The 20,242-nt window shown below is 40.6% G+C and overlaps 1 protein-coding gene across 1 annotated transcript in view; it reads right to left on the bottom strand.

Moving 5' to 3' along the window:
- The window catches only part of NPC1 (NPC intracellular cholesterol transporter 1), a 27,098-nt gene extending 6,856 nt beyond the window's left edge, over positions 1-20,242 (bottom strand). Inside the window, exons 1-17 of the mRNA XM_030505758.1 lie at positions 19,980-20,242; positions 13,270-13,392; positions 11,902-12,008; positions 11,146-11,321; positions 10,114-10,281; positions 9,233-9,482; positions 7,586-7,662; positions 6,562-6,932; positions 5,968-6,194; positions 5,318-5,418; positions 4,278-4,380; positions 3,259-3,448; positions 2,638-2,820; positions 1,903-2,017; positions 959-1,086; positions 729-869; positions 76-165 (exon numbers count right to left, since the gene is read on the bottom strand). Of these exons, the coding sequence (XP_030361618.1) occupies positions 76-165; positions 729-869; positions 959-1,086; positions 1,903-2,017; positions 2,638-2,820; positions 3,259-3,448; positions 4,278-4,380; positions 5,318-5,418; positions 5,968-6,194; positions 6,562-6,932; positions 7,586-7,662; positions 9,233-9,482; positions 10,114-10,281; positions 11,146-11,321; positions 11,902-12,008; positions 13,270-13,392; positions 19,980-20,063 (2,634 nt within the window). The 5' untranslated portion in view covers positions 20,064-20,242. The remainder of the gene's footprint in view (positions 1-75; positions 166-728; positions 870-958; positions 1,087-1,902; positions 2,018-2,637; positions 2,821-3,258; positions 3,449-4,277; positions 4,381-5,317; positions 5,419-5,967; positions 6,195-6,561; positions 6,933-7,585; positions 7,663-9,232; positions 9,483-10,113; positions 10,282-11,145; positions 11,322-11,901; positions 12,009-13,269; positions 13,393-19,979) is intronic.

Genomic DNA, 20,242 nt, shown 5'->3' with positions numbered 1-20,242 from the left:
ATGTTGAGGTAGCACAAGATAAAGGTTTCAACTGAGTCACAAACTGCTGAAGAGCAACATAATCTTAAGACTTACATCTGGCATTGAGAGACGCTGATCCAGTCCAATCTCTACATTGTGCATGACTGCTGTACTGAATGACAGAACACCCACAAACACTGCTATCTGCAAAAAAGCAAATTCATGGAAGCAAGAACTATACAGAAACAACCAGCAATAGAAGTAATTTACTAAGTTAAGAGGAAGCACGCAAAGAGGCTTTAGTTTAAGTATGCTACCCAGGCTTAGTACAACAGTAGCTAGGTTTTACTGCCACTCAGAGCTCTCTTTGGAGCCATAAAGGAAAATTTATACTTAGAAGGCAGCAGTGGAAGGTATGCCAAACACTTTCATTAAATAAGCACGGTAATCTCAATCTGAATCACAGATTCAATGACACTCAAGTTTAATGCAGTGCAGGAGCCAATCATGTGCTGATTTTTGACATCCACCTAAAGTGATCTGATTGTCAGTAACACAGCTTTTAAATCTGGGCTTTGGCCAGGCCTCTAATTACTAGAAATACTCTTGCAGTTATTAAAGCTTATTCCATTAGCTGAAAGCAAAAACACTACATGGTTCATTTGTTTTGTTGTGGTGAAGATTTTTCTTCAGTATTTAGACCTTAAGGCTCACTACACTTTTGCTAAAGTTTAGATGACTGCTTACTTTAAGCAGAGTATACATACTACTATTGGTCTCATCCAATCCTTAAGCAGATATGGAGAATACAGATTTTTGAAGAACAGAAATAAGATGCTCTCAGAATGCTGGACTTCACCCGTTTCTTCACTGCTCTTGATGCAGCACAGAATATCCAGTCTATTCCTCTAAAAAGGGATTAAACGCCAGATTTACTACAGTGCTACAGAAGATGCCATCCCTATTACACTGCAGTTACAGATGCATTTATACTCACCTCTTGACGTCTAATATCCAAGCCCAGGAGACTTACAAAGCAAGTAACTTGAAGAATGAAGTCTATGAGCACAGCCATTCCAGCAAACAGGGAGAATGTGCGAACCGCTGGCATCGTAGACAGTGTCCCTGAAAGAAGTGACCCAGTTTGTTAAAGCATGTTCCCTTCTCTTAGAAATGCATGAGCATTTTCTGGACACATATCCAAGTTAAGTGCTAGCCTTACAGCAGGACAAAGAGCCTTTGTGTTGAGTAAAGAAAACAGCTGAGATGAGACTGGCTACAACTACTGTCTTTGATCTGTTCGACAGCTTTAAGTCTGTGCAAAGAAGTGACTGGCTTTAAGACATTTCTCAATTCCAAAGTTATTAGTCTTGTGCAGACTGCACAAGAGGGTTGTTAAAGAGCACTGTCAAGCAAGGTCTTACTTCAGTATTAAGCTACTCAATGCAAGATGAACCAACGGAAAACTACACTCCAGGTAAAGATGTTCATTATGAAAAAGGCCAATTTACACTTGAAGAGTAACAACATAAGATATGCCTCTAAAACATACTGTAAGAGTGAACCTCAAACTTCATCTCTTGTAGGGGCGTTTTTCCAAGCAGCAGCAAGATGACTGAATGCAATATAGGAGTTAGTAATATATCAGATGTCAGGGTGTACTAAGGTCAAATTTAGACTTGTCAGTCACTACAAATCAGTAAAAAGCTCCAGCCTGAAGAGCTCAATATTGAGAATTAGATCTTTTTAGCTGTGCTATTCTTCTGAAGTACTACAACGCCTATCCCCAGCAGAGCTCAAGTTAAACTTGATTATAGCAATGAACAACTAAGCGAAGCTTCCGCTACAAATTCTTGCTTTGTTTTCATATTTTAGTTTTGTATCAATTCTTGCAACACACAGGTATAAGGCCCTTATCTTCAAAGATTAAGGAAGTCTTACCAAGAAAGAATGCCACAGTCTCCGATAAAGACGAGAGAAACATACTGGGTGCCACATCTCCCAAGACTCTGCCAATTTGTTTATCCAGAGTTTCACCCTGAAGGCGCTCATCTCTCTGTTTTAAGACAGTAATTCATTATAATTAGGAATCATGCAGTTTAGAAAGTGATTTCATATGGCTTAAAAAACCCCCTTCAAACATACCAAATTATCTTGTATTGTTTTTACTGCATTAACACAAGTTAAATAAAAAAAGCAGAGATTCTCTAATATAAAAGCAGCATGAACATCTTCTGTTGCCTTGCTTGAAACTTAGTAGTGTATTTTAAGTTCAGTAATACAGCCAAAATTACACACTTACCAGAGGCAGTGTCAGTTGTAGTAGGTTACTGAGCCTGTCAAATTAGAAAGCCAATTACCCACTAAGACTTGGTGTCAGAAGTCTCTGGTCTGAAGCATGTAGTTTAGCCCATGATTACTGCTCACAATACACTAAAGTTACAAGTAATCAAAATAGGAGTCAAGTTCTACATCTACCAGAGAAGGATGTTAAAGATAGGAGGGGCTTGCAGAGGCAAAATGTACATATAATCTTGGCTCTTCAAGACCACTCTTGTGAGAGTCCAGAGCTGCTCAGACTGGACTGAGCACTGGAATGCAGAACGCACTGCTCCAAGTTAACAGCCTTCAAAAGAAGACAGGCATGTTTACAAGAGTGTGTATGAGAATAAATACCTGAAGTGTCTGGACCATGATGAAAATGTTGTCCACCCCAATAGCCAGCACCAAGAAGGGAATTACTTCTATCACAATCAGTGTCAGTGGGATTCCAAAGTAGCTGAAAATGCCTATAGAACATGCCACTGAGCTCAGTACAATCAGGATGCCTGCAATGCCCAGGGATATCTTTGAATCCACCTAAAAAAGTTGTATGACCATCAGCCAAACCAGCATCATCACACAGGACAGATTATAGCAACTGTAAAAGCCATGTTCTTGCATTAGGTGTAGTTACTAGAAAGCTGCTTTTCTGGTTTATGTGAAGACCCAGAAATTTAATAAATAAATAAAAACACTCCAAAACAAAACACAAACAAATTTGAAGCTAAAAGCCTTAAAGCTGAAGTTAACTGCACATCAAGTGAAAATACTTACTTGAAGCTAAGAAGCATACATGTACTTTCAAGTATGACAAGGATAATGCTACCCGTAGTTCCTGCCCAAGGCAGACTCAACGCTATAAGACAATCTTGAGTGTGAGCATTCCGCAAAAATATTTAAGTCACTTAAAGCCAAGTAAAGCTAGTAAGGAAGGTGTAGCTTCAGTGTTCATAGCAATGAGAACTACACACATACCAGCAGTCTTCTGCAGCTCTGGATATGTCCCAAAGCCATAGAGATGTACACAAACATTACAGTATAGCTTATCAACACAATGCCAACATCACTCTTGCTTTCACGATTGATTTCATCTTCAATACTCCGTTCAGCAGAAAATGATATGGTTAAGTTTGGATTATCATAGTTCTTCAAAAAGTTAATAAACCTAAAGGAAAAAAAAAAAGTCACACTTTAAAGACCAAAACATCTTGTACTAGAAATACAAGTTGGTTGAAGGCAAATTTAAATCACTTGTGTGGTACAAGAGTGCACTGTGGCCAGACAGTGCTTTGAGGGACCTTCCTCATTTTTAAGAGGGGTGCTGGCTACACATCCCTAGAACTCTACTCCAAGCACCAGAAATACACTACATTGAAATACTTTCCAGAGTTTGAGGACAATCACACATCTTGCATAAGCTATTCCAAAGAGTAAGTGCAACCTTTCTCAAGCTTAGACCTGGAAATACACAGATGAAATATGACTGCTGCTTGCTAAGGGTACTTAAGGGCTAATAGTTTTATTTCAGCTTCCCTGCGCAAGCCAACATCAGCTCTTCAAGACGGTGAAGGGGATGAAAGCTTTAGACCCTTTTAAAAACATGCAAGATGTTTTTAAAAAAATGGGAGTTCAAGAATTAGAGGATAATGCAGACCTCTCCACTGGTGGTTAACACTCCAGTTGATTGAAGAGAATACCTGTGTCACTCTAGCCAAAGTAAAGCATATCAAATCCTTCCTAAAGTTACTTATCAGCTAGTACTACTGTATTAGCTGGTCGCTAACAAGACTAGATCCTATCTCCTCAAACCACGCGAACTACTAAAGATAAAATGAAAGTGTTATGACCAGCACAGTTTGTCCTTAACTGGTTCTGCTGCCTCTCAAAACACTCCTGTAGTTATACAGAGAAACAGTACGGGTGTTTTTCATATTTCTACAGTTAGAGCTGCTCTAAGTAATGTATGCATTCCAGAATATAGGAAGCCTACTTACTCTTTTTCCCATGCCAAGGCTTTCATTAGCTTTCTTGAGTCATTGTAGTAGTTGTTGACAGGAAAAGTAATAACAAGAGCTGTAGCATTATTATAGTTATCATCTAGAGTAGGGGAAAAAAAAGACATTATAAAGTGGAGCTTACTTTTCAGTATAGGTAGGTACAGTTAAGTTTAAAATTAGTATTGTTCAAAGCAATCCCATCCCTATAACTCCATTAAACACAATCACTGGGTTCTCACACTCCTGAAATAAGAATAGAAGCTGATAAGCACTCCAGCTTGTATTCAAAAGTAATTACGCATTATTTACTATGTTCATGGCACCCAAACATTAAATCGTTGCATGATTAGACAAGGGACTATTATATAAATAGTGCTTATGACTTGCCATCTAAGAAACAGAATGTGGTTTCCTAAAACTGTGCCTCTTGCATACTTAGATTCTATTCAAAGCAAGTACAAAACCCCTGCAGTTTCATCAAGAAGCGCCTGCCTTCAGAGGCTGTTTTAGTATATTTGTTTGGTGTATCTATCAAATTATGTTTAATTGGATAAACTGCTTGAACAAGATTCTAGCTTCAGAATAATTATGGGACGATTTCTTTTGCAAACACCTCAATTTATTCTTAACTGCTTTGTCAGAGCAGTGACAAAACTTCAATCTAACTTAAAATCAAAATACATGCATATCCCAGCATGTCGACCTGAGATACTTTATGTCTTTATCTAGTTTCTAGAAACCATAGAGCCTTTAGCAGGCCCAAAGCAGACTGAACATTTGTATACTTGTCAACAAGACAAGTATGTTCCAGTAATAGACTGGCTGCATTTTGCACTTCCAGAGTAGTCTGCCTATGATCTCAGCATGGATCTTCTGGAAAACTAACTATCCTTACTTACTGAAAGTTTAGCAAAAGTCCAGTTTCTCTGGAGTACATTTAAACATCTGTGTTAAATGAGAATGCACCTTTAGTGCCAAAGACAGCACACAAGTATGTACTGCCAAGAGTTATACTGCAATACTGTTTTGCCACCTACCATCATATCCTCCCAACACCAGCCATGGAAATACAGGTCCACCAAATGTTCCTAAGCAGGGATCGTGAAGCAAGCTTGTGTCATTCAGTGATGCTGGAGCCCTAAAGAAGTCACCAGCAATAAGTGTTAGCTTCTGCTTGACAACTGAGGCACAGCACCACAGGACAAAAAAAAAAAAGGTAGAGAGCTGTTGTGTTATAACTGATGATATATCGGAGAGAAACAAAATAAGACTGCTAGTGATACATTGCCCTTGTGCTATGTTTGCTTTAAATTTAAATACAATTTTAAAGGTGTTTTCCTTGTAGCTAAGATGAGAAATAGCTTCTACCCAACTGAACTGAAGTGAAGCTGAAGTTTCTATAGAACATGATTCCTCCAAAGTAATTGAAACATTTTTAAGGTAAACCAAACCAAGCTTAACTAGAAACCTGATTAAAATGTAGCTCCTGCTTAAGTACTAAGACACAGAAACACAAGCAACCTATACTAATCTGCAGTTCCACATAGTATTGAAGAGTTTAAAAAGGGGTAAAAGGGTAAGAAAAGATTCAAGAGGACAGTGAAAACTAGCTAGTTTTGTTTGCCCGCAAGACAAAAGACCTAGCTGGCCTACAGTCTGAAAAAGCCATGTAACCATACTTGCTTACCGAACACAGTATAAGAAGTGAGTGTGGTAGTCAGCATAGACAAAGAACTCGTCCCCAATAGTGTGATCTAGAACAGAATGACTGTTCTGAAAGTAGTTGAGTACACTCAGTATAGTGCAGTTGTTGTTGTAGGGAGCAAGAGGAGCCAGGCAAATGTCTTTCAGCATTACAGTCTCATTGTCAAAAGAAGCAGTTATGTTGACAATAGCATCCTGCAAATCCAGTACCTTGAAAAAACACAACAAACCAAACCATAGTTTAACAGCAGCACAAGAAAGCACTTCCCTTGCAAGACAGGACTTAAGTGCATGCTATATTGCTGTAAGTTTCCAGAGACAGTGGTGCACCAATAGCAGCACATTACTAAACCTATTATTCCCATATTCACACCAAGAATACTTAATTGGACTTAGCTTGCAAGCCTACTTCTAACAAAAGGTTTTCAGCAAAAAGTTCATAGCAAGACTAGGAATTTCAATATGAATATCTAGCAATTGTTTTGATGGATACATGGCACTACAGATGAAAGCCAACTCCATATGGTTATACCCGTTAGGTATGTTTAGGTCTTTCCCCTTATAAAGTCCCAGTTACCTGATGAAGAATCTCTTTGGCAAGAGGAGGCCCAAAAGATACATCTGCTCCCGATGGGTAAGGTGAATAGGTGTGTGGATGGCTGTTTGGCGCTTGAATAATAACTTGTTCAGTACGAAAGAAAGGCCCGAAGTGTGTGTCGAAGTACTCCTTCTCCTTGTGAGCTTGGCTGCTTGGGGCTGACCAGAGATCCACAGGGTTTGTAGTTGCTTTAATATAGACAAAGCCTGAGCAGCACATGGCAATGAAGACCACAGAGAAGAGGATAACAGGACGTGGATTTCTGACACAGAATGCCCCCCACGATGTGAACATCATCCTTAGGCCATTCTCAAACCTTTCACCAAGCCTTTCACCACAAGTAATTTTCCCTGTAAGACCAAGAATTAAAGAGTAAATGTTTGAGAAGTCAGTTAAGCAGTATTTTCTTAAAGTCCACTAGGATAGATGAAATTTTGTTCTAGCTCTGTTTGTAGTAGACACCAGAAGCTATGTCTACATTGATGGTCAGACCCAGGGACCAATCCTTGAGGGCAGAGATCAGCTTGTACCTAACACTGCTCCTTCTAATGCAAGATTGTCTTTGGCAGAAGTAGGCACAACAAATAAAGGTAGAAAGCAGTTAAGAGATACATATGCATTAAAATGAGCTATCTCAGCTGCTACACAAACTACAGTTCTCTCATGACATGCCTTGAATGGATACACAGATGGGTCACAACATGATCAAACTGTATTAGCATCATGTTGCCCCCCTCCCTCCAAATCCCCAGCTACAAAACACTCCAGGACTTCCTATTAGCATAGCTAGATTCATAAACTGCGTACCCAGGGCTTTCAGCATCCAGCAAAACAGGGTTAAGTTGTACCCTGAAAAGAAAACACTGGCCAAAAAACCTGAAATAAAGCCCTGTAAGAATGGATTATATGGCCTAACAAAGCAAAAATTCCAGAACCCATCCACAGGAAGGGGATGCATTTACAATGAGTTTTAATAAATCTATTACTTTTATCCAGGACATACCATTGTCACGATGAGAGTTCACAGAAAAGGCTACATTGCTGTCAATTGGCGTGTACTCTGAGACAAAGTGCCGTCTCCTGCAAGACAAAAACCTATGTTACCCTACTCTCCCAAAAAGGTATATTTTGGGGTTTGTACAGTAAGAATAGTCTAGTGATATTTGACTCCTTCAGAATCTACAGGCACTTCATGTTCCCTCTACACCCATCCATTCAAGAACATCAATCTCCAGCTTTATGTTCCTTTAGAACAACCTACAGCCACATCAGCTGTCTTAATAAGTCCAATAGCCTCCTCACAGTAACCTAATCAGACCTCCAGACCATGGCAGAGTATTTTGGTCTATGAACCAGACATTTCACCCGTATTTCATGCAGTTTACTCTGCATGTTGCCTACTAAGGTAAGGCTGCTGAGCATGTCATAAGCTTGTTGTACCCAATATCCTTTCCCGCACAGATTTAATTCTTATTATACAGCAATTTCAGGTTCCTGGTCATAACTGAACAACATTAAACTGAAAAGTACCACTATACTCCAGGATATTAGATAGTGGAAGCCTCTGGAAAATTCTATTAAGAAATATTAGTCAGTTTCCACTGCTCTGGTTTGCTAGCACACCCACAAAGCATTTATAGCTACAGCTACTTGTGCACTTTAGTAGCAAGTATCACATAGCACAGAAGCTGGCTTGCTGCCCCTCACTTTACAAAATGCTGTGATTACTGGAAGGTCAGCTTTTGTCTAGTTGTTTCAGGAGACTAAGGAGAAGTATTCATGACTTAATCTGCAGTAGGGCAGTGATTGTTTTGTCTGGTATTAGTCTGCAAGAAAACTATGTTACAATAGCATCTGGCTGCCAATGATCCTGAATTGAGTTCCTATAATCCCACTACTTGTAAATCAAACTTTTAGTGATTCTTTCCACCTTAACCACATCTCCTGACCAGGTTAAACACTTTCTTGCACATGTAACAACAGCCAAAAGTAATGGAGGTTTTAAAGAAACACTGCAAGTGGCGAACAGGTTTCTCCATCCCTGGAATTTTTCAGCTCATTCCAATTACAGGAATGTTCCAATTTAAGGAACAAGTGATTGGAGGAAGAGAACAGGATTGCATTTTTACTTAGTCATATGGGTTCTCCAAGATATTAATTTATTCACGTACTGACCTTGTCTTAAGCATTGTAAAACCCCACAGCTTCCAGAGAAGTTTGACATTGAGTACAAAGGCAGTTCACTGCTCCTGGAAGGCAGGGCTCTCGTATCTTAATACATACCATCCAAGAACAGACAAAGTTCAACTGAGACTTTACTACAAAGGCTTAATGTCAGCTAAATGAAGCAGATATATGCATTTCTCTAGACTTCTGCATACTCTTGCTTATAAAAGTTGTAGATTTGTGTATTTGATCCCATTGCTGGGGATGCTATGAGAGTTGTGCATCAACTAAACCAACTTCTACGCTCACTTTCTACCGTGTAGTTTTAGGTTTTAAAACACTCCCTGTAAGTATAAGCATCTGCCACAAAACATGACTTTTGGCTAGGTAAAGAAGTAGAGGCATAAGCATTCTGTCCTGGGCAAAGGAAGCTTCCAAGGAAAAGGCAAGTGACTGTCAGAGCTGAGCATTTTGAACGCTTTACCTGTAACACCAGACTCCAAAAACTAGTGCAAAAAATATGAGCAGAAATCCCATGTAGGAGATCCACATGATGACATACACAGCATCCAAACCAAACAAAAGCCAAGGAGCAGGCAATGGAGGGGGTTGAGGTTTTGGACCACAAACAATAGAACAGTCCTGACAGCTGCATGGTGCTGTCGAATCATCCACAGACTCATTACAGCCTTTGGTAGCATTGTTCATAGGATTCATTCCATGGACAGGAACATCTGACAAATCACAAGTTGCAGAGACAGTTCACTACCACATAAAAATTCAGACCTTCGTAACAAAAGCTTCCTAGTTAAATTAGTTAAGCCTTTATATGAAAACCCCTATCCTCTATGTAGGATAGCTTTTCTTGGTCTTACAGCTGAAGAAGCCACTGCCATTTCCATAGCAGGTACCAAATATTTACAGTTGTCTACTAACTAAATGACTTGTCATGTTTCAGAACACTTCATTCTGTAAAACTAGTAAGCACATACTGCTATCATCCCAGCAATGTCACCCCCTTCATCTGTTCACACTGAAAAATGGGTAACAATTTCTTTACAAAGAAATCCTAAAGGATTAGGGTACCACTCTCGTTTCCCCAAAGAATGCAAGCTACCCACTTGCCTATGCTCAGTCCATCGCTTAGCAAGTTTGAGATCTATACAGCAAGAAGCTGCATACAAAGCAAGTGCAAAGTGTGACTTCCAAGCAGACACCAAGAAAGGTAATCAGTTTCTTACATTGCTTTGAAAGCCTTCGACTGCAGATACTCATTGCTGGGCAGCTATCTAACAAATCAGTATACTAGCTATAACACACAGCCTTGACAGAAGCTTCAAAGGTAAGGACTAATCAGTTTCTTACCTGAAAAGATAGGAATAATGCTGAAAGGAGTTTGTCCATTGTCTTTACTAAACATGTACTCAATCCAGTTGGTTGCATTGCAGTCCTTGACATCCTTCCCACATAGCAGCCCCAGTGCTTTGACATTACTTGATGGAGCCTCCACATCTTTGCAGGCATTATACATTGCTAGGAAGAGTGCATGAAGACAGAAATTTATTAGACCCATGTTACTGTTTGAGTGAGCACTTCCAATAATTATAGACTCAAAATTTCAAGAAGAAACATCTTAAGATTGTTAAATAATGCTTTCAGTTTTCTTAACAGTATTCAAGGTTGTGATGCTTTGTTACAGCTATTGTGCTCCGAGTAGGCCATATGAATCTGCTTTATGCTAGAACCTACTTTACTGTTTGAGATGGAACAGGGCTTAATATTAAGTTCCTTTCAGGGAAAGTTATGACAAACATAAACCTCCAGGCCACATATGACTTCCAAGTGTCTCGATTAAAGGTTACTGCACGAAGGGTACAGAGACTGAATTAATGCTTCAAGCTTGCTATAAATTTGGGTTGTATTTTGGCTTTATTTGTTGTTAGAAAAAATTTTTAGACTTAAAGGACTAGAACAGTCCATTTCAAGAGGAATGGGTGCCTCTTACAGAGCCATTCTAGTGCACTGTGTACAAACCTGAACATCATACTTGCCAGACAGTTTCAGTATCAGGTAGGCTTTAGACATTCAGTATTTGTCAACAACTTTGTTTTTCTGAAGTTAAAGCCATCAGGGTTATCAGCTAGTAACCATTTGTATAGATGTCCAGTCTCAGCAGAGTCTTCTGAACAGTGGTATTAACAGTGTCAGCACAATGTCTCCTACCCAGGCAGGAGTTAGCATTCCCGCTCTTTTAAGGGGGACTACCAGTACCAATTTTATGTCTCAAACTTCAGAAGACAGTCAAAGAGGTGTTTGCCCCTCTCAGTTCTTCCCAAGAAAGCACTGGTCTTGTTACCTTGACAAAAGCCAAGGCAAATTAACATGCTGTTTACTCACCATTTGCAAAGCGGTCTCCAATAAAGTACTGCAGCTCTGTAATACTACTTTTGTTCTCTTTTAAAATTGGATCATAATAGGGTATGGTGCTTGTAACATTCAAAAAGTCAGACTGATTTGGACTGCAAGTCAGTTCACAGAAGAGGTTTATCAAGTTGTAAAAACACGATGGACATCTGGGTAGGAAAGTCAATGAACAGCAATCAGATTAAAAGGTAAAGATGCAAGACATCCGATTTAACCTACAGAGCAAGCATAAACATTCTGCTAGGAGTGACAGAATAAAATGTTTAAATTCTGCAAGCTTTTAATCAGCAATACAACATTTGGCTGGTGCTTAAAACTGTGTAATATTTATCAGTACCATCAACATCATTCACTAATGAACTTGCCCACCTCAAATAGCAGATACAAGCAGAATTTGAAGGAAAAACTGAACTGCTGCTAGGAGGATGACTTCTGTTAGAACAAAATAACTGAAAAGTACTTTATGTCAGCCTCTTCTGAAGGCTTCATTATAAATACAGTAGCTTGAGACAAACTAAGGTAATGTTTATTCTACCAACTAACTCCATCCAGACTGCAAGTAGTTTCATGAAATTAAAGCCTCCTGATACAGATTAGGAAGTCACTCCAAGGGCTTGCTCCAATAAGCCTCAGAATGAAATTACCACCTTTTCTACACTCTACTTAATAAGAAAGCACATTAAGACATGTTTTAAAAAGCTCTAGTTGCTTTGCCATTCATTAGCATACCTGGAGAGAAACTGCAGAGGCAGCTGCAAGTTGTTTTTCAAAGTCTGAAGTTGATGAACATCACAGCAAGTGCTAACATTGCCGAAGAATAAACCTGGACAGAGTTCCTTAAATAAAAACAGTATTGAGATTCAGGAGGGAGAAGGAAAAGCATGTTTAAGACTTCAGAAGTCGTGAGAATTTTGGGTTCTACTTCAGCATATTTTAAAAGACAGTAGCTGCTGCTGTGGGAAATGTATAGGGGAAAAAAGAAAAAAAAAATAAAAATAAAAATCAGTCTAGCCAGTTAAGATTTTTAGAGAATAGGGAGAAGAATCACTTCTTTGATTCAGTTTCATTCATCACTTCCTTTTAGAAAGCTCCTTCAGATGATCTTTAGTCACCAGGGTCTATATATAGAACGATAATGGTATTTGAAAAGTCTATTAGTAGTAGGACAAAGCATGTTTATCCAAGTTCAAAGTATTCCTGCAGCTTATCCCCTAGTATACCTTCCGGATAGTATCAGGTTCTAGAGTCTCGGAAGGCAAGCCACTAACGACAAAAATCATTTTTTACCTGGCAGAGTTATTTCGTGTTCAGATTATAGAAGAGATACATGCATTTAATACAACTGATAATAACACACAAGAACTGTACATTAGGTCTTCAGAAACAGCACAAAACAGTAGTTAGCTCAGCTGCATACTTAAGTCACTCCTGCCATCACCCAAACCACTGTTTAACTCTATAGCTATTTCACACTTTAAAGCTTTGAACTATCATTTGTCAGAAGGCAAGTCTGGCAGTATCATCCTACCTTGTGTTTCAAATACACAAGCTCTATTTTGACTGTGGTTTTGTTCACTTTGACAGCTAAAGCCCAGATAAGGAAATATGGTCTCACACTAGGTACAGCTAAGTGCAGCTAAACTGAACTTTGTCCAAGTTTGCTCCATTTGAATGGGCGTCAGCTACTGCATTCTTATTTAAAGAAGAGATCAGGAACAACCATCTGATGGAAAACATAGTTTAGTCTTGTCCTATAGAGACTGGAAGGGTGTAACTGCAGGATGTATTGTAGTTTGGAAGAGTCATAAAAAAAACAGGGCTTATGTCAGTGAGAAAAATATGCAGGAAAGTGAACCAACCCTATATTTACTGTTATGTTTGTGAAAGCCTGTAATCACATGTTTTGGAGACATCTCCTATCTCTGAACAGGAACTGTTTGGGCTATGAGCTATTCCTGAGAAATCAGAAATAATCTGTTCGTTTTCTTATCAGGTTAGGTTAAAAAGCACCATGCTGCAGGTGCAACAGAATCCAATACAGAATTCCAAAGCATAGGAGAATTATTTTTTAGCAGCAGACCTCCAAAAGAATCTCACCTGCATCAAGTCATAGCCATCCTCTGGTAGTGCTATTGGTGGTCCATCATAAGCACAGTTGTATCTCTTGTCTCCGGAAGCAACTCCACATTCTCCATACCAGACACAGGACTGTGGAAGTACCTAATCAATACAACATAACTGATTAACTGCAAGGAATAGTTGCCTAATTCCTCAGTTATTGTAGAGTTTATGTGCCAACATTCCAGAAGTCATTTACAATCCAGATTAACTTTCTGCTAATTTAAACATCAGCTTGTACCAAATAAAACACCCATTAACAACAGCATTTGTTTTTGACATGTGCACACCACTACCAATCTCCATCTCAGCTCCTCACCTGTCCTCACCCAGTCTAGAAACAGGAAGTGCACTGTCTATAGTTAGGACCATGTATAAGAATTACGAAAAGCCTACAATAATGCTTCAAAAACATTTCCAAATACAAGATCATGTAGAAAATAATTTGTTCATGCAAGTGGATTAAACTGTCACTTTAGAGCACATGAGTCAGTGTACATGGAGAGAAACATATTGCTTACATGAAGTATTTCAGTTCCTCCTGACATCTTTTAATCCTTCTTGCAAACTCAAGTCACTTACAGTGACAGATTGAGGAAATAGCAGCATAAAGAGGATTCCAAAACAGAACTTCAGGCTCTGCACTCACCATGGAATGCCATATATTGTCACAATCTCAAAGGATGCTCTTCATCACCACTTTCAAGCCTAAGCATGCAACCATTTAAATGGGCTTAATGTGCTAAGTAAAAAACTTCAAGTCTCATTTTAGAGATGTTTCCATCTAATGGACTAGTGAAAAATTCATAAATTGGTCCTTTTTTACGTGCATAAGGGAAATAGAAGAAGGATAATGGCACCTTGCAATCCTTGTATTTTTTGTTCAGTGGTACTGACACTGAGACATCTGAAATACTAAACCAAAATATCCTGAAAAACATTTAATGCAGTCACAAGTTATTTACAAAAAAAAACCTTTAAGACAGCTCCAAGATTACCCTATGCACCTGGGCTGCAAACAAAAAGCAGACTGCACAAACATTCACTGCACTTCTGCCAGCTCTGATCAGAAGTTTGAATGGTACAGTTTGAGACATAACTGACCTACTTTTATCTCCTGAACAACCTTGATCTAGCATTTGCAGAAACACCATATGCTTACACTGCAAGGACAGACTGCTGTGCTTTGTGCTTGACCATGAATAATATTGTTTACTGACTAGAGAGGCCCCTGAAAGGCTGTATTCATAATACCCAAGAGCTACTCAGAATTACAATGCCTCTGCAATGCCCACTTCTGTGCTAACACCACTGACAGTTCCTCAAAAAGTATGTAAGTAATTATTAGGTTTTAAATCAGGGACAATAACTATCACCAGTTTACCTGACCCTGTTAGAATTGTAAAATATTTTTACCTTAACTTAGGCAACATGGCCCAATTCAAATTACTCACTAGAAGCCAGGTCCAAGAATCAGTTTAAGTACCACCCATCCAGATCACTATTTCATTTGTCTACTTTAGCATTTCTTCTAGGTAAACCTGTCACCAGCTGCTCAGTATCACCATATTCTTACATAAAAGTTGGAACCACCCCTTAAGACTGCACTTGTAAACACTAAATATTAACACCAGCATGAGCCAAAAATTTCCATAAGTTGGAGTTTATTTACAGAAACTATATTGTAAATGTGTTCATATATCAAATTAAGAAGTCAACGTTTCTTTGATGCAAAATTAGAAGTCAGTATCTTCACTTCTGCTTCCTCACACTTGTATACTCCAGTTTTAATAGCAAACAATCTACTATTGAGGAAAGATGGTTTAGTGTCTGTATGTACCAGTGTCAGAAGTGACAACCTCTTCAAGAAGCAGCACAGACTCACTGCTATTTTTGCAAAAGGGCAAAGAATTTTGAGGTGCTTACTACTGCCTGTGAGAACAGAATGAGGTACTTCTGCACCATCAGGCTGGCTTCCATGTTTAGACTAGACTGGTTTGTAATCATACTTTTATGAAACTTTTTATGTTTCATTAGGTCTTGTCATCTACCACTTCCTAATTTTAAAACCCACAAAATTATCAACCCACTCTTTTCAGAAAGACTAGCTTCTCCCAGAGTGGAAGGTGTGGGAAAAGTGGTAATGAAGTTACCAGTTGCAAAAAAACAACTTATCAGGGCACTTCCTACATAGAAAAACTTCCATGTTGTAAAGTAAACGTCAGTTACCACATCAGGCTGATTGGTAGCTCTATTGTTTTAAAAGTGTTATCTGTATTTCAAGGTAACACTTCCTTGATTATAAATACACAAATACATAATAAAATACAAGCTGTATTATGTCTAAATTTACCCACAAGGCTTTTTGCTATCATTTTCAGGACAAAGCAGTTTACTTGCACATGACACTTGGTCATGCACCAAAAAGTATTCAGCTAAACACAAAAAAAAATAAAGCAAGATGAGGTGTTGCAGCCTAGCGTTAGTTTACACTTTTAATTTGTATAAACAATTTGGAACCACATTCCTGAAGTTCCACATTGATAAGACCTACAATGAGGAAAAAAAAAAGTTTACTACTCAAACTTCCAGCTTGTTTAGAAAAGCTGAACAGATCAGTTACTTTCAATTACTAGAGCACTTAGACCTAGAACTTTAAGTTTGAATACTATATTGCAGTATTAACACCAAGAATGCAATTTCAGAGACAATCCGAGATTAGATATTTGTGCCATGACCTAGCAGGATCTCACCAATAAAAATGTGAATTTATTGCCTGAACAGCTAAGCTTTGGTGATCCTTGATTTACAGTGGTTGAACTAAAGCCTAAAACCCACTAAATCAAAGTCAGCAGCAAGTCACCACTACAGCTCTCAGACACTAACAAGTCAATAGCATGCTCATCACTGAGTCAGCCACAAAATATGGGAGAGGGCTGGTCTCCTAGGGTTCAGACAGTATTCAGGGATATTGCAAGTCACTAAGTAACTACTCTGTTACCACTGATAAGATATAGCTGGAAGTTCTTCCCCAAGAAACTCTCCAGTAAAAGCTAGATTAAGTTACAGAATACAAGTACTTTGCTCTTTCTACTCTTTTAGAACACTCCTACACCACTTGAAAGAGATGGAGATGAGTAAGTGAGGTTGTCAATAAACCATAGTTTAACAAAGCTACTGCTTGCAGAGTCATACTTTCAGGTCATTTAAAATTTGGGAGAACAATCATCTTAAACAGGTGAAGGCCCTCCTAGCCCCAAAAGTAACAGAAAAATGCAGTATTGAACACAACTGCCTTCTAAATAAGGCAAAATACTCCACAGGACTAACACTAACAGATTTTTTTGTTTCTTAATCACATTAATGAGTGCTCCATATTTTAAAATGGGACTAAGTACTTTATAAAGCAATAGCAACATAACCTTCGATTAAGGCTGTTCTCTCGTGCCCCCAGCACAGTTTTGAAACCATCTGGCAGTACACTAACACTATACTTCAGTACATCCTCAGAGTTCAGAAAAGCATATGCCTACTTCTGGTCGACTTGGCCTGTTTGAAGAGAAATTTCACCTCAGGTCAGAGTTCCAGGAGCCCTAATAAAGAACGTGCACACAAGCAAGTATGGGCATTTCATGACTATCAACATTCTAAAGGTTCTGTTACAGCTTTCTGGTTTGCAGGTGTTATCATTTGTTTGTAATAAAACTGGTGTTCCAACAGATCATAAAAACATTTACTTCAGTCCAAGTTTCCTCAGCTGCATGTTGAAACAAATCAATAATCTTCAATGCTTCCAGCAACACTAGCCACCACCAACAATGAATATGTAGCTGTTAAGCAAAGAACAATGATGGGTTTTATACAGAAACAGCAACTACTTGTAGCCTTGCAAATACCAGATCACAAGTGAACATTGTTTGATTCTCCAAATTCAGATTACTAATGTATGGAAAGGGCAACAGCATTAGATACAGTTGTTTCCCCTTCCTTCCCCTACGATGGTTGATCTATGATCTTGCAGGGTAAAAAGAAAGATTCCAAGAACAGACATACTCCTTCCCTGTGCCATTCCCCCCGATACACCACCCCTCCTTCCATAACATCTAGTCTACATCACAGTTAATAGCTGATACTGCCCACTAGGTTGAGAAATTGATTTCTAGGGAAATACAGTATCATAGTACCCTTAACAAATAGCAAGGCTGGTTTATGGAACTTGACCATGTCAAGTTCACAGATCTGCCCCAGGATTTGCACATTACCTCACAGCCTTCCCTATGAGAGGTGAGAGGTCCATGGACTAAAGGAAACTTTAGATGTTTAATTCTTACTCTTATTTTGTCTCTTTCAGTAACTTGTTCAGAAGCAGCCAATTCAGGGACAAGCTTTGTCTGCCAAGCTCCTCCTGTTCTTTTGCTCATAGGTAAGGAACTGTTCCCTTTCAGACAGAAAAATCATTAGCTACTTCTGGTATGGCAAAGCAAGCCACAATTCTGGAATTATCCAAGCACACTTCACATGTCACAAGAAAGTCAAAGTCAAGCAGGAATAGAAAGTTCTAATATTGGGAGTAATTCAGTACCTGTGGGAGCAAGCTCATGTTGGCTGACAATGATTTATTGAGAAAATACACGCTTAATGCATGCATGATCAGAAAGCACAGGGCCCCTAACTAGCAGCTGCCTGCAACTAAGGCCATCTGTACCAAAATACCTCTGATACCCTGCAGGGGAATAGTAATAACACTGCACAACACTTCGGTTGCTTCGACTACTGCCCAGCAAATTACTACTCAGTTGTACCAGCCATTCCCTTCAGTCATCTCTCCCCTTCTAAGAAGACTTCTTTACTTTTCATCCAAAAGGTCTGCGAACAAGTCACTCCTGATTTTCCAGGAAGTAATTCAAGTGGTTGCTGTCTCATCCTGAAGCTACATTGCCACCCCTGCCAAGCAGGCTGCTCCATACAGGCATTCCAGAGGTCAGGTAACACCATACTGCAAGCCACTTGGCAAGTTTGAGACAGAGCAGTACCTGCTATTAACATCTTCCCACAGGATTTCAGAAACACAGAATATATCCTATAGCTTGGGATTTCAGTTGCTGATATGAAACCTGTGTCCCACCTTACTCATCTACCAATCTGACAGCTTCTGTTTTAGTATAATTATAAAAGGATCAACCGAAACAGGTTGCTTAAAGCACACAAAATGCCATCCAGCAATTAGGGTGTTCATAAAAAAGCAAGAACAGTTTCAGACTTCATTGAGTATTAGGCCATAAATAAGTTAATAGTAGAAAGATTCAAATTCACTAGGAAACTGAAACCTGCACAGTTAAAATAATTTTGCAATGTTTACTTCTTATGCACCACAAAGCCACATCCTCTACAAGGATCCCCTAAATCTTAGGGGAACTTACTTCAAGCAGTATCTTTCTGTCACCTAAAAGAAAGCATAATGCGACTCACCAGCCTAGAACACACCTCATTGCTACAAGATGGCATCTCCCTCCCCAAAAAATTACGTAAAGTGTTGGTAAGGTGTGAGGTCCATTACCTACCCACCTACAGATCATGAGTCAGTACTAAACAATCAGCTTGCCCAGTGGGAATAGAAGAATGAATTCCCAGTTTTCTGTTCAAGCTCTTCAGAGGTTGTTTGAAGACGGTATGAGAACAGGGGAACCTCAGCCCACATACAGGATGACAAACTTGTGAGTTTAAAAACAGTTAAGCATAAAATGTGACATAGAAAGTATGCTCCCAAGTTGGTTAGAGAGAGAATAAAACACTAACAAAACACTAAGGCTCACAAGACACTCCTTGTTTCTCCAGAGGAAGTCGGAGTACCTTACTCCTATCTTGGACTACAGCATAAACAAAACCTAACAGAGAAGAGACGAGTGAAGTGGTACAGTATTTTTTCCTAAAGCATCAAGAAGTCCAACTTACTCTAGTCCTTAGTTTTAAGGAAATATATAATCTTGCTGCTGGCACATCGGTAAACAGCAAGATCTTACTACACACAGACTATTGCTTCCAGGAAGCTGTCTCGTAGCACAAGAAACACTCCAAGCAAACCGAAGCAGACACTGAGGACAGATGCAAGCCCCTGCACGAGCATGTGACTGCCTGGCTACTCACATGCACGGGGCATTGCATAACCAGGGCACACCACAGGACCGCGACACCCCGGGCACTGCTGCTGGCCGCAATACCAGGGCACCGGGCACAAGTTGAAGTCGGCTAAGCCCAAGCACGCCCGCTGTCCCGCCGCCGGTGCTCCCGGGCGGGCCTGCCGTGTGGCACCGGGTTGTCCCGCTCTCCCTCGCCTCCGTCGCGCCGGCGGCGAGCCGAAGTGAGGGAAAGCGGAGGGAGAGCCCCGCCGGGGATAAGGAGGGGACACCCCGGTACGACGCTTCAGCTTCTCACTGCCCGAGCCCAGCGGCCTAATCCCCACCAAGCGGGACAGCCGCCCCCCTCAGCCGGTTCCCCCGCCCCGGAGACCCTCGGCTGCAGGCTGCGCGGGGAACCACCGCGGCTCCCCGCAGCCCTGCGGCAACACCCGGGGAAGCCCCCCGGCCCCCTCCTCCTCCTGACGGTGCCAGGAGGCCCGGCCCGGCCCGCCGACCCCCCCCCCGCCCAGCAGGCACGGCCGCCCCACGGCGCCCACCCCGGGAAGGACTCACCCGCGCAGGCGACAGAAGCAGGAGGAGGAAGAGAACGAGCAGGCCGAGGCCGCCCCGCCCGGGGCTGCCTTGCGGGCTCCCCATGGCGACGCGGGCAGGGGCGCGGGGAGCCAGCAGGGTTCTCGGCCGCCGCAGCACCGAGAGGCGGTGAGGTAGAGACGAACGAGGAGGGCGGGCGGGTGGGGGGGGCAGACAGCCGCGCCGGCGCAGGTCCGGAAAGGCCGCTCTGGCCGAGCCGGGCGGTGCTGCCAGCCCCTTGGGGG

The sequence above is a fragment of the Strigops habroptila genome, chromosome 1 (assembly GCF_004027225.2).
Source record: "Strigops habroptila isolate Jane chromosome 1, bStrHab1.2.pri, whole genome shotgun sequence".
NCBI classification, from domain to species: domain Eukaryota; kingdom Metazoa; phylum Chordata; class Aves; order Psittaciformes; family Psittacidae; genus Strigops; species Strigops habroptila.
This window is presented reverse-complemented; position numbering and strand designations above follow the sequence as displayed.